At 42.2% G+C, this 26,762-nt stretch overlaps 1 protein-coding gene across 4 annotated transcripts in view; it reads right to left on the bottom strand.

The window, feature by feature from the left end:
* Positions 1-26,762, bottom strand: part of WDFY4 (WDFY family member 4) — a 324,321-nt gene that overhangs the window by 99,409 nt on the left and 198,150 nt on the right. For all 4 annotated transcript variants that reach the window (XM_074337248.2, XM_074337250.2, XM_019730128.3 and 1 more), the window contains 4 exons: positions 22,253-22,330; positions 16,553-16,759; positions 15,149-15,200; positions 5,436-5,605 (listed from right to left, as the gene is read on the bottom strand). In XM_074337248.2, coding sequence (XP_074193349.2) covers positions 5,436-5,605; positions 15,149-15,200; positions 16,553-16,759; positions 22,253-22,330 — 507 coding nt within the window. The remainder of the gene's footprint in view (positions 1-5,435; positions 5,606-15,148; positions 15,201-16,552; positions 16,760-22,252; positions 22,331-26,762) is intronic.

Genomic DNA, 26,762 nt, shown 5'->3' with positions numbered 1-26,762 from the left:
TGGAGACTTTATGTAACTTGCCCGACACAGTGAGTTGGGAGACGGCAGAGAGTGAAAAATCATGTGAACAAATCATGCAAGACAGCTCAGGGATGAAATCCCAGCAATTGTAGTTAGTAGCCCCACTGGGCCCTCTTTGAGCTATCTTTACAATGAAAATGATAAAGCCTCCGTCAAGGGACCAGGGTGAGACTCAATGAGACGCTGCAGGAAGAACACACACAGGAAGGCTCCAGATGTCCATCTAGCGACATTTTTGCCAATGATGGCAATAAACAAAGAGCAGAATGAACCTCTGAGCACCTGCCTTGTGCCAAGTTGCCCTTTGCCTCCCTGGTGGTAGTGGTAGAGTTGCCATGGCAGCCAGCCTTTGCCAAGCCACGCCCTACCTGCTCCCAGAGGGCTCCCCTCTGAGGCTGGTCCACTCAGTGCATGCCACCTCTCAGGCCAGGCCCCCAGGCACTCAAGAGCAGACCCAGGACACAGCTGCAGGCTGGCTGCCCACTCTCTGAGCCCCCACACTGCCCCTCTGCACACCCACAGGTTCCCTGCACGTGGCCTCCTGACGTAGCTTTACTTTCCAGTTCAGCAGATCTTTCCAGAGCACAAATGCTATGTTAGGGAATGGAGAGACAAGGATGAACCCAAGCCTGTAATGAAATGGCATGCAAACTCAGAAATAATCACAGAGCCATGCAGCCAGAGGCATGCAGGCAGTGGAGGGAACAGGCTGCTGTGGGCAGCCGAGGCTATGAGTGTACTGCGGGTGGCGCTCCAGAACTGGCTCACCTGGCAGGAGGCCTTGGCTGCAGTGAAGCTGTAAGCGAGCAGGTGGGCATGGGGCAGCGAGGATCTGGCTCTGGAGGTGTGTGGGGGCTGGTCACCAGCCAGCAGGGCTGCTCCACAGAGAGCTCTCTGGTCTACACCTGACCCCTCTCTTCTGACCGAAGGGTGTTCTTGAGCTCTGGGGCCAGTTCTCTCATTCCTCCCTGCCTCAAGCTTTAAATTCAGGGGCCTACTCAGTTTCACCACACATTAAACCAGGCCCCAGAGTACCTTACCTCTTTTCCAAGAAAGTTGTATTTTATAGTGGGTGCAGAGCTCCCACAGGGGGCCATCCCTGAAAGTCAGGTCTCTCACAGGCTCTACTCTGACCCACTGTCTCATCCTCCACATCTCAGCGTGACAACAGACCCGTCAGACCCTGGGGCCCCCACTGCACCGGTATACTCACCATGGCACCTCCCTAACCCTGCGTTCCTGCCCGCGGAAGAATCCCAGAGGTCAGCTGGGGCCAGGTTTGAATTAGAGCACGCATTCCTCCATCTTTCCAAGAACAGGCCCTTTCCCACTTCCTCGGGGCCATGGCTTAGCATTCATACCCCACCCCACCCTCCTTTTTGAAGAGAGAGAACAAATCCTAAGGGACTATTAAAAGAAGAGTGATGGCCACAGTGACAGCAGAAGATACAACCCACTGAGCGCTCCCCTACCGCCGGGCTCAGAAACACACAGCACCTCTTGGATCTTCAACGCGAGCTGATCAGTCAAGGAGTATAACCCCCTTGTAAAGGTAAAGGAAATGAGGCTCAGGCGTGGGTCTGTTACTTACCCAAAGTCGCTGGGCCTGTAAGAGGTGGAGGTGGGTTTGGGTAGGTGGGGTCTGTACAAGGCTCTGTGGGTGGCATCGGCCCCCTCCACCCCAGGGAGCTTGCCTCCCATGGCCCGGGCCCCTCTCCTCCCAGACCTACTTCTCCAGGGAGCAGGTATGTCTGGTGGTTTGATCCCTCTGACCCTGGTGGAACTCAGGCTGAATCAGAAACAATCTCTCCCACAATTTACCAAGAAACGAGAGGTAACAAGAACAAAAGGAATGAAAACAACGCATTAAAAGAACAAATGTCCAGACAATAGAAAAGAATGACCTTGCTCTGTCAGCTGCTCAGTCTCACTCATTTGGGTCCCAGGCCCTGGGCTGGCCCCCCTGGCAGGCAAGGGGACCCCAAATGCTAAGTGGAACCAGGACAGCTCCTGTTGTCAGCCCCTGCTGGGTTCTGCTGATCCTGTCTGCAGAGCCTGACAATCCCTGCTACCACAACAAGCCACTTGTGTTGTTTCTGACAGCGTCCTGTACGGCATGGAGACCCAGAAAGACTAAAGATGAAGTACCTTTTCCAGGTCCTGTCCTCTCTCTCAGGAGCTGGGAAAGTCAGTCACCTGTGGGCTTCTTGCTCCCCCAACAAGAGCCCTGATGGACACTCAGCAAAAATAAGACTCTGAGACCAACGCAAGTACCAAGGGCATCTGACTGCTACACAGATCGGGGCTGGGACTAGTTCTTAGCTGTGACCATAGCCTATCCCAGTCAGGGCTGGAGCCACCAGGGAATCAAGCCATCTACAGAAGCTCTCCTTGGAAGAGCTTCTTCCACGGAAGAAGAACATGGAAGAGGATGTGGGATATGGACAGTCCATATGTGACCAAATGTGACAGGCAGTATTCGAAAGATGTCCCAAGAGCCCCATCCCTGGTTATCCCACCAAACTCTAACCTAGGAATGGCTTAAAAGGACTTTGTAGATGAAATCAAAGTTATGAATCAATGGATCTGAAAATAGGGAGATTATCGTGGATTATCGGGTGGATCCAATGTAATCACATGAACCCTTAGAATCAGAAGAGGAAGGCAGAAGAGTCGGTGGAGAGAGGCTATGGCAGAGGGGGGCAGAGGGGAGATGAGACAGAAGGGGGTCGGAGAGGTCTGCGGGTGAGAAGGGCTCGACCTGCTGTAGCTGGCTTTGAAGGTGGAGGGAGGAGTCACAAGGCAAGGGATGTGGGGTGTCTCTAGAAGCTAAGACTTAAAGAAATGGGGACCTTAGTCCTACAGAAGCATGGAACTGAATTCTGCCAACACCTGGATGAGCTTGGAAACAAATTCACTCCTAGAGCCTCTAGAAAGAAATGCAGCCCTGTCAACACCTTGGTTTCAGCCCTGCCAGACACTAAGCAAAGAACTAGCTGAGCTATACCATGCTCAGATTTTTTAGATAATCAACATATGTAGTTTTAAGTCACTATGTTTATGGCAATTTGTTATGGCAGCAATAGAAAATTAATACACCAAAGAAAACCAAAGCACTGCCAAGAAGAGATCATCTCTTCTTATCAAAACCATGAAAAGAACCAATATGGAGACAACAAATAACCCAACAGTTCCTTACCCTGTCAGAGAAGGAATGGCTGAGACCTGAGATCTGTTTAACATGTATCCTTCGTGTCAAGGTTTCTCACCTTGGCATGATAGACACTTTGGGCTAAATAATTGTTTCCTGGTGGAGGGTACAACTGTCCTGAGCGATGCAGGGTGTCCAGCAGCACCCCTGGCCTCTGCCCACCACATGCTGCCCAGAAACACCCCTGACCCCAAGTCACAACTAAAATGTCTCCAGATGTTAGCAAATGTCCCCTGGGGGGTAAAGTTGCCCCCTATAGAGAATCACTGTTTTACATAATCCTTTAAGGGCATAAGGTAAATAAAAGTGTTTGTGGTAAGAAAGCATTGATCTCAGCTGTTTTTGTTTTTGTTTTTTCAGTTGACTAGGCATTTACCAAAAAGCCATTTACCTACATGAACGTATTAAAATATGACATATCCAAACCGTTATCCACTGTTAGCCCTCAGCAGCTGGATACTATGAGTGCATACACACAACCATACACATATATAAATATATATGCGTTACATATACATGTTTTAATGTCCGTTTCTTAAATTTTCTCCATGAAGGAGCATCAGTGCAGTGAGAAAGGCAGACAGGTGATGTAGGGAATTAGCGCCTGTGCCAGGGGCAAGGGTAGGAGGTGATGCTGGGGGCAGTGGAGAGAGTGACGAGGGAAAGGCCAGTTTTCCAGGTCTCAGAGAGGGGAACAGTCAAGATCAGCTTCAGGGAGTCTGGCATGCAGGGCCCTACAGGCAGACGATCCAGCATGAGCAAAACCACGATGCAAGGGGTGAGGGGCTCCTGCAAATGTGCTCTATGCCTGGAAGCCTTGGGTAGGCAGGTATAAGAAGGACACAGTGTCGTCACAAGACTGTGTTGCTTGAACTGTTATCCAAATCTGAAACTTCAGTACCTGCTGAAAATTCTGCGGCAGTCCATTTGGCCAACGCACTTCAACCTGGCCCTTCTATCCAACCCCTGGAAGGGGCAAATCCCAACTTAACACCCTCAGAGAGTTTCTGCAAGGACGCTGCTTCTGGAAAGGACACACTTCAGTGTCTATACCATGCTCAGGTCTATCACAGGCTCTCTGAGCCTATTTCCTGCTCCTGGAAATCCAGGCCGCTGACACGGTGCTAGGCCCTTAGTTCACATCCACTCCCATCCCTGCCACTGCTGCCTCAGCTCTCACACCTTCATCTCTGCATGAGCCCCATATGGCTTGCCGGCCACACCCTGCTCGCTCCTGTTTTGCTGAGCAATCTCCTTCACCTCTATCCTGTGCAGAGAAGTGGATAAATAAGACCCTGAGGTCCACCCAACCCTGATACCACTTCATCTTTGCAAAGGATAGAGTTTGATGAGCCATTTCATCTAGCCTGGCTCTGAGCTACTACTCTCTCTGCTTCCATTACCCCATTTGTTAAATCTTCTAAGAATCTTATGACGTGGTTGCTATATACTCCACACTACAAATAAGAACTGGGGCTTTCAAAGGTTAGGTGGCGTGCCATTTAGCACTTGGCTAAGTTGGGATTCAAACTCAGGTCTGTTCTACTCTAAGATATGTTTCATCTTCCCTACCTCTCTTAGACTTGGGTGAGAGGGGCCCTCACATCACCCACACTTTAGGGAGTCCCCTCGGCCCTTCTGCAGTCATACCAAGCAGACATGCCTTGGCCCCCACCAGCTCCAATCATCCCAGCCTGCCTCCCGGCCTGTGCACACTTCACCAAGTTCACCCTCCTGAGGGACAACCCAAGTGTGCTTGTCCTGAGGCCTGAGAGTGTGGGGACAGCGTGGACATAGGGGTCAGGATTCCAAACACATCCACCAGGGCCCCTCAAGATATGGGAGGTTTCCTTCAGGGTAGTCACGCTACAGGCAGGGGCCAACGTGCTGAAGTACAAGGTCAAAACTTCTAAATGTAAAACTGATCTTCCAGGTATTATAAAGGTTAGCGTAGGAAGTTCGAGCATATTTTGCTTAACAGTTTATTAGCTTGATTTATGCCTTTTAAACAAACATTTTGATACAGGGCATGTGGGCTCCATTTGCAAGCCTCCCTGAGTACAGAAATTCCAGAACACGACCTCTCTTTCTGCTCGTTGATTTTTTACAGTGAAGGGAGCTATCACCTCCCATGTGAGTGAAGAAAGCTTAGTTCTCTCACGTCTGATCTTCTTGAAAGAATAATCAAGATGGGCTGTATTACCTTTTCATGATCAAGAAGCTCTTGTAAAATCACTTGTCTTTCCCGACACAGTTCCAAGAAATCTTCAGAGTGCTGACTTTCGTGTAAGGCGGGGAAGAAGGTCAGCTGGGTGCAGTCCGCTGCCACCTGGTCATCTCCCTCACGGTCAGCATGCCTCGCTGCCAGCTCATCTGCAGTGGCATAAAGGGACACATGGTTTTGGCAAGAGCCACCTGACATTATAAGGGTTAGTGTGCCATCTAGGCCTTAGTCGCTGAGAGGAACTGGGAGATTTCAGGGCAGACGTGAACAGGGTCATCTCAGCGTGCCTCTCACTCTTTCTGAAAGTGGACACCATACCCTCTGACCCTGTGGCATGGTCAACGCACCCTCAGGCTGCTTCCTTCTGGAAGGTGTAACCAGGCCTTGTTGCTCGGCAGGTCTCGAGTGACCACAGGGCCACATTTCAAAATTGACCCTCATTAATCAATAAAGCAATTCCCTGGAGGGTCAGTTGCAGTTTGTTTTACCTGAATTTCACTTTGTTCACTCTTTTAAAAGAATGTTAAAAAAAAAAAAAAAAATTGGACGTCATCAAAATGACGGCGTGAGGTGAGCCACTGTAAAGCTCCCCGGGAATTTACAACTAATTGAACAACAATAACTCCACAAAGGACTCCCTGCATAGCAGACAGGCAAGCCAAAGAGGCCCACTACTGAATTCACCTAAAGGTGGGCGAATTATGCCAGCGGGGGAGGAGAGAAGGGAGAAGTGCGTAGACGGAGCCGCGTGGGCGCAGGACGCAGACTTAGTTCAGTGCTCCGAGCTCGCTGCTTCCTGGAACTACTGCAGCTGCAGGAGAGGGAAGAACTCGGACGGCTAGGGCTCCGCTTATGGCCCACAGGGCTGAGGGGACAGCATATAACACGGCTGAACCCAACGCTCACGGCAGAGACCTCGGAGAAAACACTGAGGGAAGAAGGCTGAAAACGGTGGTTTAAGCCCTCACTGCCGAGCAGAGAATGGAAGCCTTAGGCACTGATACTAGCCGCACCCTCCCTACCCTCCCAGAGCTCGCACCACCCCCACCTGCCCGGTGCTAGAAGCGGAACAGTAGCAGTGTCAGATCAAAAGAACAGAATATTTGCTGTTCTGAGAACTGTGGACCGCAGACACACATTCGCAGCCCAACTAGTTCTGGCAAAGGGGAGGGAGTTGTGGAAGCAGGACCAGCATTGGTGGCGGTAGCCGCCATTGCTCTGGGCCACCTCTCACAACTCACCAAGCCCCTGGCCCCACCTATCTGGGCGGATCCCTGTGGGGGAGTAAACAGAACTACTGAAACATACGGGCTCTGAATCTGGTGCAGGAAGAGCTTTGGAATTTCAAAACCTCTCCGCATACCCACACGGACACTGCGCCCTGTGACCCAGGCGAACTATTAACAGAGGAGAAGCCCATCTCTCAGGAATCCCACCACTGTGTGAGAAGCTGGAATAGTGCAGAGAAAACATAGCACTACTGTGTGTGAGAGAAAAAAAAAGGCTGCAATTGGAGAGAAAATAAAACATTCTACCAACAAGTACTGGAAAACAAAAGAAAGACCTCTTCCTATCAACCATTTCAGAAGCCACTCCTGTAGATGTCTAGGAAGAGAAATAGTAAACCAGTAATCGCCATGAATAACCAAGGCAACAAGACAGCTCAGAAAGAAAGTGAAAAGTCTCCAGAAAAGGAACTTAAAGATATGGAAATATGTGACTTAAATGACAGAGAAGTCAAGATTGCAGTTCTGAAAAAAACTCAACGAGATGCAAGAAAACACAGAAAGCCAGTTTAATGAACTCAGAAACACAATCAAGGAACAACATGAGCATTTTATGAAATTGAAATTTTAAAAAAGAACCAAACAGAATTTCTGGAGATTAAGAACTCAATAGAAGAAACTAAGAATGAAATAACCAGCTTAGGTAGTAGTGTTGACCAGATGGAGGAAACTATCAGTGACATCGAAGATAGAAACCTGGAAATGACACAGATGGAAGAAGAAAGACACTTGAGACTTCAAAGAAATGAAAGAACTCTACAAGAACTTTCTGACTCCATCAGACAGAGAAATATAAGAATAATGGGCATACCAGAAGGAGAAGAAAGAGAGAAGGGAACAGAGAATATATTCAAACAAATTGCCGATGAGAACTTCCCAAACTTGTGGACAGAACTGATCTTCGAATCCAAGAAGCAAATAGAACACCTAATTACTTCAATCCCAACTGGCCTTCTCCAAGGCATATTGTATTGAAGCTGTCTAAAATCAATGACAAAGAAAGAATCCTCAAGGCAGCCAGGGAAAAGAAGACGGTAACCTACAAAGGAAAGCCCATTAGAATATCATCAGATTTTTCAGAAGAAACTCTACAAGCCAGGAGGGAATGGAATCAAATACTCAAACTATTGAAAGAGAGAAATTAGGAGCCAAGAATAATATATCCAGCAAAGATATCCTTTAGATATGAAGGAGGAATAAAGACCTTTCCAGACATACAGAAGCTGAGGGAATTTTCTAATACATGACCTGCAGTACAAGAGATACTAAAGGAGGTTATTCGACCACCATCAACAGGGAAAATTTGTGGCAAGCAACACAAAAAAAGGGGAAGAGTAAAGGCCTGAACGGGAATATGGGAATGGAGAAAGTAAGAGTGCTGAAGAAAATGGAATACTCTAAATATCAAACTTTCTTTTACATAAACAGGGTAACCACTCAAAAAAATATCCAGAACTGAAATATATACTGTAATAAAAGACAAAACAGAGGGAAACATCATAGCATACCACCACACAGAAATAATAGACAACAACAAAAAGGCAAAGAAACAATGGAGACACAGCCTTACCAGAAAACTAAAGATAGAATGACAGGAAATCCTCACATATCAATAATCACCCTAAATGTAAATGGACTGAACTCACCAATTAAATGTCACAGAGTAGCAGATTGGATCAAAAAACTAAACCCAACCATATGCTGTCTCCAAGAGACACATCTCAGCTACAAGGACAAGCATAGACTCAAAGTGAAAGGGTAGAAATTGACAATCCAAGCAAACGGTACCCAGAGAAAATCAGGTGTAGCCATAATGATATCAGATGAAACAGACTTCAGGATGAAAAAGATAACAAGAGACAAAGGTGGACATTTCATAATGGTGAAGGGGACTGTACAACAAGAAGACATAACAGTCATCAATATATATGCCCCCAATCAGGGAGCACCGAAATATACCAAGCAACTACTAACAGAGCTAAAGGGAGAAATTGACTAAAACACAATTATACTAGGGGACTTAAATACATCCTTGACAGCTATGGATAGCTCATCAAAACAGAAAATAAATAATGAAATAGCAGCCCTAAATGACATATTAGATGAAATGGACATAATTGACATATATAGAGCACTTCATCCTAAAACATCAGACTATACATTCTTTTCTCGTGTACATGGAACATTCTCAAGGATAGACCATATATTGGGACATAAAATCGGCCTCAGCAAATTTAAGAAGATTGAAATCATACCATGCATATTCTCTGATCACAAGGCTTTGAAATTGGATATCAACTGCAAAAAGAAAGCAGGAAAAAAACACAAATACATGGAGATTAAACAACATACTTTTAAAGAACAACTGGGTCAAAGAAGAAATTAGAGGAGAGATCAAAAGATACAAGAAACAAATGACAATGAAAATGCATCCTACCAAAATTTTTGGGATGCAGTGAAAGCAGTTCTAAGAGGGAAATTTATGTCATTTCAAGCCTATCTCAAGAAAAAAGAAAAATTCCAAATAAATAACCTCATGTTACTCCTTAAAGAACTAGAAAAAGAAGAGCAAGTGAAACCCAAGGTCAGCAGAAGAAAGGAAATAACAAAAATCAGAGAAGAACTAAATGAAATAGAAAACAAAAAGACAATAGAAAAAATTAATGTGACAAAGAGCTGGTTCTTTGAAAAGATTAACAAAATTGACAAACCCTTGGCTAGACTCACTAAGATAAAAAGAGAGAAGACACTAATTAACAAAATCAGAAACGAAAAAGGGGAAGTTATCATGGACACCACAGAAATACAAAGGATCATCCAAGAATACTATGAAGGACTATATGCCACCAAATTCAATAACCTAGCAGAAATGGACAAGTTCTTAGACACATATAGCCTTCCAAGGCTGAACCATGAAGAACTGGGAAATCTAAACAGACCGATCACCAGTAACGAAATTGAATCAGTCATCCAAAACCTTCCCAAAAGCAAAAGTCCGGGACCAGATGGCTTCACTAGTGAATTCTACCAAACCTTCAAAGAGGATCTAATACCAATCCTGCTCAAACTCTTCCATAAATTGAAGAAGAGACAGTACTCCCTAACTCATTTTATGAGGCCAACATTACCCTGATACCAAAACCTGGTAAGGACAACACAAAAAAAGAAAACTACAGACCAATATCTCTGATGAGTACAGATGCAAAAATCCTAAACAAAATACTGGCAAATCAAATACAACAGTGCATTAAAAAGATTATTCATCAAGACCAAGTGGGGTTCATCCCCGGGGCACAAGGATGGTTCAACATACGCAAATCCATCAATGTGATACATCACATAAACAAAATAAAGGACAAAAATCATATGATTATATCAATTGATGCAGAAAAAGCATTTGACAAGATACAACATCCATTTATGATTAAAACACTTAATAAAATAGGTATAGAAGGAAAATACCTTAACATAATAAAGGCCATATATGACAAGCCCTCAGCTAATCTCATACTTAATGGTGAAAAACTGAAGCCCTTTGCTCTACGTTCAGGAACACGACAGGGATGTCCCCTGTCACCTCTGCTTTTCAACACAGAGTTGGAAGTCCTTGCCAGAGCAATCAGGCAAGAGAAAGAAATAAAATGCATCTAAATTGGGAATGAAGAAGTTAAATTATCACTCTTCGCAGAGGACATGATGCTATATATAGAAAACCCTAAAGACTGCACCAAAAAGCTATTGGAAACAATCAACGAATACAGTAAAGTTGCTGGCTACAAAATCAATGTACAAAAGTCCATTGCCTTCCTATATACTAACAATGAAATCTCAGGAAAAGAAATACAAAAAACAATTCTTTTTGCAATTGCAGCAAAAAGAATAAAATACCTAGGCATAAACTTAACCAAGGATATGAAAGACCTATATGCTGAAAACTATAAGACATTTTTTAAAGAAATTGAAGAAGACACAAGAAATGGAAAAACATTCCGTGCTCATGGATTGGAAGAATCAACATAGTTAAAATGGCCATATTACCCAAAGCAATATACAGATTTAATGCAATCCCCATCAAAATCCCAATGGCATTTTTTAAAGAAATAGAACAAAAATCATCAGATTTGTTTGGAACCACAAAAGACCCTGAATAGCCAAAGCAATCTTAAGAAAAAAGAACAATAATGGAGGTATCACACTCCCTGACTTTAGCTTGTACTACAGGGCTACAATAATCAAAACAGCATGGTATTGGCAGAAAAACAGACACATAGAGCAATGGAATAGAATTGAGAACCCAGAAATAAAACCACATAAATATGGACAGATAATTTTTGACAAAGAAGCTAAAAACATACAATGGAGGAAAGACAGCCTCTGCAATAAATGGTGCTGGGAGAACTGGATAGCCACGTGCAAAGAATGAAACTGGACTGCTATCTGTTACCATGTACCAAAATTAATTCAAAATGGATCAAAGACTTAAGCATAAGACCTGACACAATAAACTGCATAGAAGAAAACATAGGTACTAAACTTATGGACCTTGGGTTCAAAGAGCATTTTATGAATTTGACTCCAAAGGCAATGGAAGTAAAAGCTAAAATAAACGAATGGGACTATATGAAACTTAAAAGCTTCTGCACAGGAAAAGAAACCATCGACAAAATAAAGAGGCAACCAACTGAATGGGAGAAGATTTTTGCAAACAGTGCCTCCGATAAGGGGCTGATATCCAAAACATACAAGGAACTCATGAAACTCAACAACAAAAAAACAAACAACCCAATTGAAAAATGGGCAGAGGACTTGAAGAGACATTTCTCCAAAGAGGACACACAAATGGCAAATAGACATATGAAAAAATGCTCAACATCACTAATCATCAGAGAAATGCAAATGAAAACCACAATGAGATATCACCTCACCCCAGTCAGAAGGGCTTTCATCAACAAGACAAATAGTAACAAGTGTTGGAGAGGCTGTGGAGAAAAAGGAACCCTCATACACTGTTGGTGGGAATGCAGACTGGTGCAGCTGTTATGGAAGGCAGTGTAGAGGTTCCTCAAAAAATTACGAATAGAATTACCATATGACCCAGCAATCCCTCTCCTAGGTATCTACCCAAAAAATCTGAAAACATTAATCCATAAAGACACGTGTGTTCCAATGTTCATTGCAGCTTTGTTTGCGGTGGCCAAGACATGGAAACAACCAAAATGTCCTTCGATAGATGAATGGATAAAGAAGTTGTGGTATATATACACAATGGAATACTATTCGGTGGTAAGAAAAGATGATATAGGAACATTTTGACAACATGCATGGATCTTGAGAGTATAATGCTGAGCGAAATAAGTCAGACAGAAAATGCAGAGAACCATATGATTTCACTGATATGTGGTATATAAACCAAAAACAACAAAAGAACAAGACAAACAAATGAGAAACAAAAACTCATAGAAACAGACAATAGTTTAGTGGTTACCAGAGGGTAAGGTGGGTGCACGGGTGGGAGATGAGGGTAAGGGAGATCAAATATATGGTGATGGAAGGAGAACTGACTCTGGGTGGTGAACATACAATGGGATTTATAGATGATGTAATACAGAATTGTACACCTAAAATCTATGTAATGTGACTAACAATTGTCGCCCCAATAAACTAAAAAAGAAATTCGTGGAAGCACTATCTTCTTATTGTACAAAAACAAACAAACATAAAACATGGAAAACCCATAAACTTTAATTAGAAAAAAAAGAAAACCCATGAAATTGTGAGAAATAAAACAAAGATCACCCGTGTACCCCGAGATAGCGTTGATAACAGCAGTTCCCATTTAGTAAGCACTTTCTCTGGGCTGGGTGGTCCTAATGACATTTGACATTGAGTCCGACCTGTTGTAGATTCTACTTCATCCCTTCATGCTCAGCTTACAAATGGGAAAAGTGAAAGAGGCTAGGTACTTTGCTCAAGGTTGCATGGCTGCTGTGAATTAGAGGCAGACTCTGAACCAAATCTCCCTGAGTCCAGAGTCTGAGCTTTTCGTTTCCAGGCTGTTTGTCCTCACTGTTCACAATTGGGTTTATTTATTTCATCAGATGATATCTTGTCTGTACATCTATGTATGCATATATACATATGTAACTTTTGACATGATAGCAATTATACTGCATTCATGGTTTTTCTTTCCATATATATATATATATATATATATATATATATATATATATATGATATTTTATATGATATATATGATATATATATATATGATATATATATATTAGTCAAGATTATATACTGAGCACCTTCTCATTACCTTAAAAGTTCTTTGAAAAGAACATTCTATTGTGTAGCCCTTTCATACTCACCTAACTGACCTCCTGCTTTTTGGAGGTACAGTAGTCTCCGTTTCTGTACTCCCATGAGTGCACTGTGCTGCACACCTACACTTATTTCCTCAGAATGCAGTCTTGGGCATGGATATTTGGGTGCCAGCTAAGCCCATACCTACATGGATTTCTAGATCCTGCACCTCCACCTTGCCCTGGGTGCCCACCTGCCTGGAGCAGGCCCACTATACATGGCTTCGAAGGCCAAGGGTTACCGGCCCTTTTTTTTTATGCCAAGATGCTCACTGCTTTGACCACCCCCCGGCCCCCCAGGAGTCTCACATCTGGGTGAATAAGAGTGTCTGCTACTCACAGCAGCAGAAATCCCAGGCTTTCCCCATGCAGGGAGAACGCTATTAGTTACAGGCACCAGGAAGCCATGGCGGAGATCCATGGGCCCTTTCTTCTCCCCTGGTTGAGCTCCCTACTGTGTATGTGTGTGGTTGGGGGTAACTGGGGCCAGAGGACTCAGCAACCCATAATGTGATAAAATCAGCACACACTTCTCATCATTGCAGTCTCCCCCTCTGAGAGAGAGCAGGCAGACTATCATTCTGATCTTGGAGTTGTGGGGCTTGGAGTGGAGAGAAGAGAAGGAAATGGGTATTACAATGTTATCCCAAGTCCTGTGCCACAGTGGGACCCCCAGATCAACCTGGGGCCAGAGCCCAGCGTCCTCACTTCTGGGCAATGCTACAGACTGGCACGATAATCAGCTCAATGGAACATCCAGTACTAAGCCAGTAAAGGAGACAAGATCAGTGCTAAGAATTTATCGTTTGGTTTAGGATATGACACTAGCTGCAGCCTAGGACACACTGAAACTCACAGACAGGGAGTGTCTAAAGCAAAAGGCAGAGTCTGGTAGAAACACACAGAATCTGAAATGTAGTGTGTATGTCTGGGTGTATATTTATGTGTGTGTTTCAATGTGTTCATGCCAGAATAACCTCTGAAAATAAAGCCTGGATTTCAACAAATTGACTCAATCAAATTCCTCCATGGAAATTATACAAATAAAGAGTAAGAATAAACATAAAAAAAAGATTCAAAGTATACATATTTTTTTAGTTTGGGAAATCAGCAGTCCCCCCCACCCCACCCCCTTATCTGTGGTTTAGCTTTCTAGTTTCAGTTACCTGCAGTCAATTGCAGTCCGAAACATTAAATGGAAAATTCCGGAAATGAACAATTCATAAATTTTAAATCGCATGCCTTTCTGAGTAGTGTGATGAAATCTTGAGCAATCGCTCTCCATCTTGCACAGGACGTGAATCAATCCTTTACCCAGTGTCTCCACGCTGCATATACTGCCTGCCCCTCAGTAGCTACCTCGGTTACCTGATGACTGTCACAGGATCACAGTACTTGTATTCAAGTTACCCTTGTTTTGCTTGATAGCGGCCTGAAAGCATGAGAGTAGTGATGCTGAGATTTTGGACATGCCATAGAGAAGCTGTAAAGTGCTTCCTTTATGGAGAAGGTATCCACATGTAGGAACAAACATAACATATACAGTGTTGGTACTGTCATGGTTTCAGGCATCCACTGGCAGTCTTGGAAAGTATTGCCCATGAATAAGGGGGGACTATTGTAATAATGACTATTTTATCTGTCATTTTCATAATCAGATAGTTCAGTGTGAATAGTATTAAATATTTATTCTATCCATTTTTATTTACTCTTAAACATTCAGCCATTTTCCTCCTGGGTGTTTTGGGTCACATACTGAACATGTATCTGTACTGTCTGGGGGCACTTTTAAGGTTTCCCTGATACATCAAATTGAGCAGATGGTTCCCCTGAAAAAAAATTTATTGTCACAACATTATAAAATTCCCCCCCTAAGAGAGTTCTGGGGTCTGAAATAGGTTCCTCTTCATTCTGGGGAGCACAGGAATGAAGAACCTTAGCATCCCCTTCTCTAGACTTGCAGCATTTTCTTCCTCCAAAATATTAATTTCATATCTTTAAGAAGATATTAATTAAAACCAAGATAAGCTTATAAAATGAATACCTTGGTTTTCAGCATTTGTTTGAGAAATGTCACCGTTTTTGTCTTGGTTTTCCTAAAATAAAAACAGAGAGAAGAGAAATTAAATCCTGGATACCACCTATATGCACCCCGGTCATTGCACAGATTCACAAACACACACACATGCATATGATCCCTTCAAATTACTCATACTCAAGACTCAGATGCAAGAGGAGAAAAATGCTAAATCCTAAAGGACCACAATAAAAGACAAGTATTAATGTTCCTCAGTCAAAGGGGAAAAACCCACAGTCTTCCATTAAGTAGGATTTACAGTAATTACCAAAGATGATGCCCGAGTGGGACTACATCGCATCCTGGATGTCTGTGGTGTGCGCCGCCCTGGAGAGTGGATCAGGGACCAGAAACCTGGTTTCATAGCCAACCTTTGGCTTCGTCACCCACACAGTGTGCACGCTACTTAGCTTTGCTGCCTCTATTTTCTAGGAAAGGTATTGAGGGAAAAACACTGTATACCACCAGATGTTTATTGACAATACATTAAAAATTCAGGTGTCTGCTGAATAAATGAACTATAATTTTTTATTAGGTTTTATAAAGAGTCCAATGTGGACAAAAGATTCTGAGGTTACAGACTAGAATAGAAACCCAACATTGTCTTGCGTTTCAGTGTTTGGATGGCTGCCTTTTAGAATTTCTTAAATCAGGATTGTTCAATGAGGAAATGAAAAACTGTTAACAGATTTTTTTCTATATCTACGACCAAGCCCACTGGTTCTCCATCCTTTAAAAAGCAAAAATGTAAGTTTGATGACACAGAGTTCAAGCTTCATTACAGCAAACCTCCAGGGTCTGCCCAGGTTCCATTGTTTGGGACTCCAGTACAGATTCAATGTCATTTGGACTAAGTGGGTCACCGGCTGGAGCTTGCAGAAATAGCTGAGTTCAAGGTCTTTCTATTGTAAAACTTCTTATGGGATTTGCTTGTGCAATAATGCCCAGGGCAGTGCTGGTCAGGAAAGCTCCATGACAAATAATTTGTGTAAGCTGACAATGGCTACCATGTGGTAGCATCTAGATTATTCTACTGGACTTTGGTGGATGTCAGTGTGGTCTGGGTCAGTGGTGTAGATATGAACCACTCACTCATTTATTTACTCATTCAGGCTGTAGATACAGCATTCCTTCTATGTTACCTGGGGGGGTTAGTGATCCTTTTCTTCTGTTAAACAGCATCAGGAATAAATCAGAACATTCCTGCCTTTAGCTACATACATTTTCTCTCCTACCTGGGCTTGTGAAAGCTCTCCCAAAGCATACCGTGCAGAGTCGTGATGAAAACAACATGAAATGGAAAAGCTAAGGAGACATTGCCCTACATTTCCTGCATCGAAGCGTTGCTGTCTTCCCGCATCAAACTCTTACCTTGAGCCTTTGTTCACTCAGGGCCTCCAGCAGAGACAAGCGTCTGATGCGTTTCCTCATACGAGCAGGTCCTTCTCTCCAGTCCAGTTCCCACTGGGAACAAGGTGTGGCTTCTACCATCTGGCCCCATAAGCCCAGCTCCCCAAAAAGCTGCTCCTGGATCCTGGACCAGGCTTTGGCTGCCTTGATGTTGCCACATCTCCGCCTCTGGGAAGCAGAAGTACAGTGTTACCCCTGGACATTTTTCTCATGAGCCTGTCCCCAAAACTCCGGGGTTGAACAGACCAAGCCTCTCATAATTGTCAGAGAAAAATAGCCCCCTATAGGCATCCCTGAGCACCCTCAGGGTATGTAGTGTACTCTCTGGAGCCAAGTCCTGGCCCGGAGAAGAAATCAGGTTCTCAGGTTTGAGACCATTTAATTTAGGATAGGGAAGAAAAAAACCATCCACCCTTGGGAATTCAGAGTCACACGACTACTAGGTGATAGGCAGAGAGCAACAGGTCCTGAAGGTCCTGATGTTAATCGTCAGAGTGGACTGGACCACTATTTTATAAAATGGATACAGAATTTCACCACAGCCCCCACGCTTGAAAAATGAGGCTGAAAATACTTCTTCCAGTCGTCTGCACTGGCAGTGTGGTAGGAACTGGCAGGTTAGCCAGCACTAGGTTGATTTGAGCAAGTTATCCCTGTCACTGGACCTCATATTCTCCAACTGTTAAATCAGAGGTTTGGCCTGGATACTGTCTAAGCATCTTTCAAATCTTGATATCATATGATTCTAGAATGTTCAAAGATTCTAGAATGTTCACAGAAGCTAAATCTTTGATATTAATGAAAATAACCCCACCTGTTATCTATGAAATCCTCATAGTTTGTGGTGCTTAACTATTACACCTACCACTAGAATATAACTCAAAACTTTCGTAAAATACATCGACACCCCTAAACTGATTGTATGCCACATTCAGCTTCTGTGCACCACTTGTCAAGGAAACATTTCAGTTCAGTTTGGGCAGTAGAATCAACTTTGCCTGCAGGGTGAACTTTTGCAATTAGTCAAATATCTGATGGCATTTGTCATAAATTTTAATTTGTCAGACACTGAAAGGTGAAACAAGAAGCACAGGTCTCATAAACTTAGCATAAAAAGGAAAGAAACCCATTATCATGCATTAAGCTCAGCCCCTCATCTACTGTATCTCATCTCATTTCCTCTACTCAGTGGCTTTATGAGTGAAGCTTAAATTTGTAAGCAATTTCTACTATTGTCATAAAGAAACCAAGTCTAGGAGAGGAGAAGTGACTTCTCCAAGGACCACCAGGTGAGCAAGCTGAGATTTAAACACAGTCTGTCTGACTCCAAAGCGTTTGCTTAAGCCTGAAGGTTACATTCCTTTCCTAGGGGCCTAGTACCATTTTATTAACTCATGGTTTGTGCCAGTATTACTTCAAAGACTGGCAAACTGAGCAAATATGGGCCATTTGGAGCAGGTAACTCATTCTCCGAACTTGAAAACCCCCATGAAAACATGACAGATGGTGTAGTGGATGCACGTGGTCTCTGGCATCAGATGAAGCTGGGTTGTGATCATGTTCCTGCTGCTCTTTGGCTGTTTACTCTGGAGGAGCTGCAGCTTCTGCATCAGCCACATTTGGTTAATAATACGAGGACACATAACACCGTGGGTTTACGTAAGGATTAAATTAGACAGTATTTTCAAGAGTTCATATGGTGCCTTACTCAGCTTAAGTAGTTCGTATTATTATTGTGAATAAAGCCAATTCTATTTCAAAACAAGATTATTTTGTTTCTCCACGGTTCTTAAATTTATATCCAGTACTCCGATTGGTCAATAAGGAACTCCAGAGAAAACAATGACTGTCCAAAGCCTTTTATAGGTATTTGGTTATATGAAATGAACACTTGTTGGAAAAACTATTTCAGTTCCCTAGAAATGTTCGCTGTGTTTGTAATAACACATTGAGCTTTACAGAGCATGAACAATCCCAAGCTACTGGGTGGTCCATCTGGGCTTCAAGTTAGTGTTGTAAGAGCATCCTCCGCTCCGAGGCTCCACTCATGCAATGGCGGTGCATGGCTGCCTGAGTCTTCATCGCAGGGAAAGTGAGTTGTCCTGAACATCTGCAGCCACACAGATGTGTGTCAGTGGTGAAACCCCTCAGAGAGGAATGGTTGCTAGTCCATGAAAGAAAGCTACGTGTAGTCCCAGGACAGAGCACGTGAGATGACTAAATAGCAAAAGCCCTGTGTCCCCGCACCTTCGTGTCCATGTTTCTTCTCAATGCAAGGTCCTCTTTCAGTTCAAATGCCACACCAGAGACTCAGAGGCAGGGATTCTGGTATGTTAGAGGCAGCTATGATTTTTGGCTGAATGGAAACTCCTGGGTAGCGTCACTGAGATTTTCTTCTGAGCAACCTTCCCTACTTTCATTTTCTGGTGCTTTGGTGGGGCTAGCTGCAGCGCTGCACATGTCACCCAAGTCTGGGGCATCTGAGTGACGGGCAATGATTATAGGATGGGCTGGTGAGCATCATTCCCTGGGGCTGGCAGTGGTGCTCTCTGGAGCCCATCCAGAGCGGACAGTGCAGTGGTGGATGTGCACATACACACCCCAGTCCCAGGGCACCTTTATGTGCATCAGGAGAAGTGCCCCCTTGGGCAGATATAGCCTACAGGCTGGCAGCTCGGCAAGGAGACAGTGCCTCTGTCCAAGTTAGAAATGTTCACCATCCTTTACATGAGTCTTGCCCCGTTCTAGGATGTACAGCCTGGGGAGAAGAATGTGAATTCCTTTCAAATTCACATACTCTCTCATCCATGTGCTCTAGTGCCTCAAATCTCAAATGTAACCTCAAACACTGTGTGTGTGTGTGTCTGTGTGTGTGTGTCTGTGTTTGTATGTGTGACTGTAAGAGAGAAGAGAGAGAGGAGACAGATTCCTTAGAGCAGAGTTTGAACACCTGGATCCAGCTTTTCTTGAAGCCTGCTCTGCCCCTGGATTTTTCAATAGCACAAAACAGTTCATTTGTTGCTGAAGCCAGTATGAGTTGAGATTCTGATACTTGCATCTAAAAGAGCTGCGGCAGACCTTAATGGACACACAGACACTGAGCAAGAAACGTCAACGGCCTCTTGGCCCCTACAGAGCCCATAAGAGAGTGTGACAGAACAGTGCCCCTCACATTCTAAAAGAAAGGGCATTTCTGGGGTGCTGGGTATCTGGCAAAAAGCTTTAAACAGTAAAGATGTGATGTTTTTAAAACAGCGCTGGCAGAAGGAAGCATTTCTGTAAATTATGAAGAGGACTTGCTATAAGAACAGTATGGCCTGGGTATATTAGAGAGTAGAACCGGAGCATCTGGACCACAGAGAAATGTAATTTGGAAAAAGCAAAGGGAAACCTGGGCAGGCCAGAGTACAGGCAGCTATTTCCACCAGTACTTCTGCAGCGACAAGAAATAGGGGAGATGAAATATTACAAGTGCCTAAGTTGCTGGTGATACAATGGTGGGACATAGTGACACTTAGGTTAACTTCCAGGGCACTAGGGCATTGTCATATTATTGTATGCTGTGGGCTTCTGCCATCCCCAGGGACTTCTTAGCTGTGGGTAGAATGCCAGGTTAAAGCAGTTTTACGTGACCAATGACTGAGAGCCCTGCAGGCTGGGGACCCCTGAATCTCATTACTGCCACCCTCTTGGGAGGACCTCATTGAGTGCACCTGGGAGAAGCGGTCCTTGAACAATGTGGCAGACTTCACAAGACTGATTTCTTCCCAGAATTTGAACTTGATTTTTCTGAAAGTGGAGGGGGACCTGCACTGGGAAAGTGTATTGCCCCTTAAAAAAAACAGGGCGAGTGCTCTAGACCCCATTATCTCTGGCAGACGGTGATTAACTCTGCATTCCTTTAAACATCGAAACAATCTGTCTTAAATATTTAAACACTTGGAAAGGATCCTTATGGGTTAGCCTCAGAATGCTGATTTTCTCAAATATACTTTAATCAACAGTAAAACTCTGTACAACTTTCTCAAGTGCTCTCCAAACCCCAGTCAGGCCAGCTAAATAGGAGCAGGACCACCTTCTACAAGGCTGGATCCTTTCTTTCTGGGCTCAGAGCCTCTCCTGAGGTTCTGTCCTTCCCACATCAACTTCACACCCCCAAAGCTCCTCACCCACGTCTGCCGTGTCTGATAAACTACCTACTTGTAGGACAGCCTGGTGGGCGTTTTGCTACACTGTGTGCTTCTGGGAGGCTAGCCACACGGCTCACAAACCTCTACTCCTGAGGCATGTTGTGGATGCCCAAATGAGCTTAGATGGAGGCAACCAGACCAGGTTATATGGCTTAAGTTGATCAGAGCCTGTTTTGTTTCCCCTGCCCTTGGGTACTGCTATATTCACCATTACTTGACCCCTCACCCCACCTCAATACCGCTAACGGTTTTGTACACCCCACTGGTCCCCTCCTCATAGGAGAGCATCCTGGTATTGGCCTCACCACCCTGTTTTGGGTGGTCTGTCTACTGAGTTTTAAGAACCCACGAGGCCGAGCAGTGCCATTATAACCTCTGCCTTTCCTATTCCTAGCACAGACTTTGGAACAGAGAAATTATAAAGTATATAATTAGTAAAGTTCTAATACTATATACTGTGTTCCATTATTAGCAATCATTGTTGTTTGTTTACAGCAAAATCAACTAAAGATAACTTCTTAGCCATTCCATACCATTTTTGGGACATCTATCCCTGCCAGCTGCTCTCTAGGTGCTTTATACTTATTCTTTAACCTTCACTGTTGAGAAGTATTATCCTACCTTAAAGACGGGGACCCTACAGCTCAGGCTGCAGCCTAGGAAGCGACAGACCTGATTCATATGGAGATCTCACTGGCATGACAGCCAGTGCTCTTTACCTAGAATGCACAGAAGTCACGCCTAGAGAGGAGTTTTAAATATCTAAACCTGCTCTCATCAGTGGCAATCCATTGCACTTAGGATAAGATGCGAAAACTCTAATGTGGTGACAAGGCCTGTCTGCTCTCACCCTGCTTCATCTTCAGCCTCGTCCCTTCCCAGCTGAGGTCACTCAGTCACTTCTTCCAGTTAATTGATGACATCCAGCTCTTTCTAGATCAGGAGCTTCACACATGCCCTCCCCTGAGCCAAAGACACTTCCTCAAGGTGCTTCAGCCCATATTCCTCCTTCTTCAGATCTCAACTTAAAGGTCTCTCCCTGAGAGAGGGCCTCCCATCTTCCCAAATTCTTTCCCCTGTTATAATCTCTCTTTGTACCTGTATTTTCCACACCTATTGCTCATCATGAGTTATAATGATCTATTTATTTGTGCAGGTTTTTAATGTATAATTCTCCTTTAGAGTGAAGCTACCTGAGAGTGAAGCCCATGTCTGCTGTGTTTACAGTTGTGCCTCCAGCTCCCAGCAAATGTCTGAGACAGCTGAGGAGATGAGTGGAGGGACACATTGCCTATCTCCTAAGTTGCTCCCAGGGTGGATTCAAATCCCAATGAACAGGTCGTGCAAGTTGGACTGAGTCATTGACGACCCATTGTTGACTTAGGCCGTCTAGAACTTCTGATTCTTTATTTCAGATTCAAGGTGGATTCTGGTCTACTGTGTAAAGACAGGAACTGTTTTGTTTCTTTACCTGCACATAATCTTTGTACAGAGATGCATAGAGCTCCTGTCCCCTTCTTCTGTAGTTCTCAATACATGACACAAAATCCTAGAGGAGAGAAAAGAAGTCACAGCTTAATGATAGTTGTGATTTTATAGGAACTTCTCTACTCTGACCAATTATCAATGTAAATAATGCTTACAGGATCTGTTGGTCAAATCAGTCACAACCTCATGAATCAAGACTTCGCCTATGCTGATACATTTACATACAGACATGCATGTTTGTGGGTTACTTCCACTTCCAGCTATGATGAGCCAGTTTGTAGCAGATAAATCTTCCTCCTAAGAATAGCTAGAAAGGCTAAATTTGAATAATCTTCTTTAAGACAGCAGAGAGCTATCAAGAGAGCCAACATCTTGGAAAAAAAGAAAACTCACTGAGATGTGCCCAATATTCAATACCTGTGCTTTCTTTATTTTCCCTTGAGATATTTCCAAGTTTGCAAATAGCACAAGAGGCTGAGAGGCTAAACAGAATGTGGTGGCTAGGAAGCAGAGAAGCTTAACAGAGCTTTTGGGAGCCTCAGGTGGCTAATGAGACAAAAATTGGAGTTCAGGCTTACCGAGTCATCCAGAACATAAGGGACCAGGAGCCCAGAAATAGGACAGTAAAGAGAAATAAGCCCAGCTTTCTGCATTGATGTTCCCCTTTAATCAGCTGTCAATTCATAAACAGTGTGGGGCTGAGAGGCTGAGAAGATAAGTAAAGCTTCGAGCAATCTTGGTTTGTAGAAACCAATGGGGGTTGGGCTTTAAGGTGGGATCTCTGAAGCGCTGCAGCATTGGGATTGAGGTAGCTGGGAAACAAACCAGGCATCTGAATATGTTCTGGTGATGACCACTACTGTAAATACATGTCAGAAGACAAAATGAATCATCTCTGAAGGAGGATCATCTAAGCCTCTAATTGAGGGTTTTCATACAAAATGTTCAGCAGTCAAGCAGAAATTACTGTGCCCATGAAAAGGACCAATAGAAAAATAAACAATAAAAACATACCCACATGTATCCAGATATTAGAGTTATCAGACATGGACCTTAAAGTAATGCAAGTTATTTGGTCCAAAAATGCAACATGGAGAATTTTGGAAGAGACATGGAATCTATGAAAAATAACCAAATAAAAATTATGAATCTGTAAAATGAATTAACTGAAATGAGAAACTTTATGGGTAAGTTTCACAGCAGAGTAAACACAACTGAACAGAGGACGAGTGAACTTAAATAAATATCTTTGTTAAAGTATGATGAGATAAAAGTATGGAAAATATTCAAAAGACAGAGAATTAGATTCATGTGTAATATGGAAAAAGCATCTAGCATGTGTGGAATTGAAGTCTCAAAAGGGGAGGAGAGAAAGAATGAATTTGAAGCAATATAAAAAGTTAATGAGAATTTTCTGAAATGGATGAAAGGCATCAACCACAGATTTGACAGATTCTACAAACCTAAAACAAGAAAAATACAAAGAAAACCATACATAAGCCCATCATAGTAAAACTGCAAAAACAAAAGACAGAGAAAAAAAACATTAAAAAAACACAGAGAAAAAGTCATATTATCTTTAAAGAAGGAACAATAAGGAAGGTAGGGGCCAGAAGACAGTGAAACATTTTCATGTCCTGAAAGAAAATTACTGTCAAACTCAAATTCTCCACTCACTGAAAATATCCTTCAAAAATAAAATAAACTAAAACATTTGCAGATGAATAACACTGAGAGACTGTATCACCAGCAGAACTGCACTAAATGAAACGCAAACGGAGTGTTTCAGGTAGAAGAAAAATGATTCCGTACTAAAGCACGGAACTTTGGAATAAATGAAAAGCCATAGAAATAATAAATGTCTACATAATTATTAGCTGTTGGAAAATAACAACAACATCTGTTTATAGGATTTAACAAAAATGAAAAATTAAAATACTTGAAAAAAAGATGAATGTGATAAATGAAAGAAGTATTCTAAGTTTCTTTAATTAAAAATTTGTAAAAAGGGGCTAATTTACATTAGACTCTAACAAAGCAAGTGTGTATGTTGTATTTCTTAGAGTAGTCACCAAAAACATAATAAAAAATATGTAACATTCACTTATAAAAGGGAAGTAGAATAATTTAAAATAGTTGGTAATATGTTGAAAGAGGAAAAAAGGAAAAAAAAAACAATTACAAATGGAAAATAAACATTAAAATGGATTAAACTAAAAATATCATTAATTACATTAAATGTAAGTAGACTATCCTCCAAATGAAAGATAAACAGAGTTACACTGGATCAACAAGCAAAACCTAAATATATTCTGCATACAAGAAACACTCCTTGAAAATAAGGATACAGAAAGTTGAAAGTAAAAGGTTGCAAAAAGATAAACTGTACAAATACTGACCAAAAGAAATCGGGTAAAGCTATACAAATCTCTCATAAAGTAGACTTAAGGCAAGAATTGTTATTAGTCACAATGAAGGATGTTTTATCATAATAAAAGGGTCAACACCAGGAAACTATAAATTCTAATTGTGAAACATCTAGAAACTAAGCTCCGAAATATATAATATATAAAATAACTAAAAGGAGAAACAAACAAATTTATAATCATAGAGGAAGATGTTAACTCATCACTCAGTAACTAAGTAGAATAAGCTGACAAGAAAGACATAGATAGAGAATATTTGAAGAAAATAATAAGCAAATTTGACCTAATCAAATGTAAAAAATGCAGAAAAATAAAAAATTGTAAGATACAAATAAACTCGCTAATAAAATCTATCACATGATGAAACATGAAGCAAGTTTAAGAAATTTCAAATGAGCAAAATTATACAAAACATTTTCTGAACATAGTGGAATGAAGGTATAAGTAAATATCAAAAGGAAAATCCTGAAATATTTAGAAATTAAGCAATAATATTTTAAGTAACCCATGGGTCAAAGAAGAAATCAAAATTAAAATTAAAAATACTATATTATATACTTGAAATTTACTAAGAAGGTAGATCTTAAGTGGTCTCATTACAAAAAAGGTAACTATGTGAGGTGATGGATATGTTAATTACTTTTATTGGGTAGACTATTTCACACTGTATATATGCATCAAAACATTAAGGTGTGCATCTTAAATATATACAATTTTACCACAATACAAATAATGTTTTTAAATTTTAAATTAAATTTTTTTTTTTTATATATTAAATTTATTGGGGTGACAATTGTTAGTAAAATTACATAGATTTCAGGTGTACAATTCTGTATTACATCATCTATAAATCCCATTGTGTGTTCATCACCCAGAGTCAGTTCTCCTTCCATCACCATATATTCAATCCCCCTTAACCTCATCTCCCACCCCCCACCCCCCACCCCCCTTACCTTCTGGCAACCACTAAACTATTGTCTGTGTCTATGAGTTTCTGTTTCTCATTTGTTTGTCTTGTTCTTTTCTTGTTTTTGGTTTATATACCACATATCAGTGAAATCACATGGTTCTCTGCTTTTTCTGTCTGACTTGTTTTACTCAGCATTACTCTCTCAAGATCCATCCATGTTGTCACAAATGTTCCTATATCATCTTTTCTTACTGCCGAATAGTATTCCATTGTGTATATATACCACAACTTCTTTATCCATTCATCTATCGAAGGACATTTTGGTTGTTTCCATGTCTTGGCCACCGTAAATAAAGCTGCAATGAACATTGGAGCACACGTGTCTTTATCTCTAAATGTTTTCAGATTTTTTGGGTAGATACCCAGGACAGGGATTGCTGGATCATATGGCAATTCTATTCGTAATTCTTTGAGGAACCTCCACACTGCCTTCCATAACGGCTGCACCAGTCTGCATTCCCACCAACAGTGTATGAGGGTTCCTTTTTCTCCACAGCCTCTCCAACATTTGTTACTATTTGTCTTGTTGATGATCGCCATTCTGACTGGGGAGAGGTAATATCTCATTGTGGTTTTGATTTGCATTTCTCTGATGATTAGTGATGTTGAGCATTTTTTCATATGTCTATTTGCCATTTGTATGTCTTCTTTGGAGAAATGTCTCTTCAAGTCCTCTGCCCATTTTTCAATTGGGTTGTTTGTTTTTTTGTTGTTGAGTTGCATGAGTTCCTTGTATATTCTGGATACTAGCCCCTTATCGGAGGCACTGTTTGCAAAAATCTTCTCCCATTCAGTTGGTTGCCTCTTTATTTTGTCGATGGTTTCTTTTCCTGTGCAGAAGCTTTTAAGTTTCATATAGTCCCATTCGTTTATTTTAGCTTTTACTTCCATTGCCTTTGGAGTCAAGTTCATAAAATGCTCTTCGAACCCAAGGTCCATAAGTTTAGTACCTATGTTTTCTTCTATGCAGTTTATTGTGTCAGGTCTTATGCTTAAGTCTTTGATCCATTTTGAATTAACTTTGGTACATGGTGACAAATAGCAGTCCAGTTTCATTCTTTTGCATGTGGCTATCCAATTCTCCCAGCACCATTTAT

This window comes from Rhinolophus sinicus, chromosome 15 (assembly GCF_057876585.1).
Source record: "Rhinolophus sinicus isolate RSI-liver-muscle chromosome 15, RSI-T2T, whole genome shotgun sequence".
In the NCBI taxonomy this organism is placed as follows: Eukaryota; Metazoa; Chordata; class Mammalia; order Chiroptera; family Rhinolophidae; genus Rhinolophus; species Rhinolophus sinicus.
This window is presented reverse-complemented; position numbering and strand designations above follow the sequence as displayed.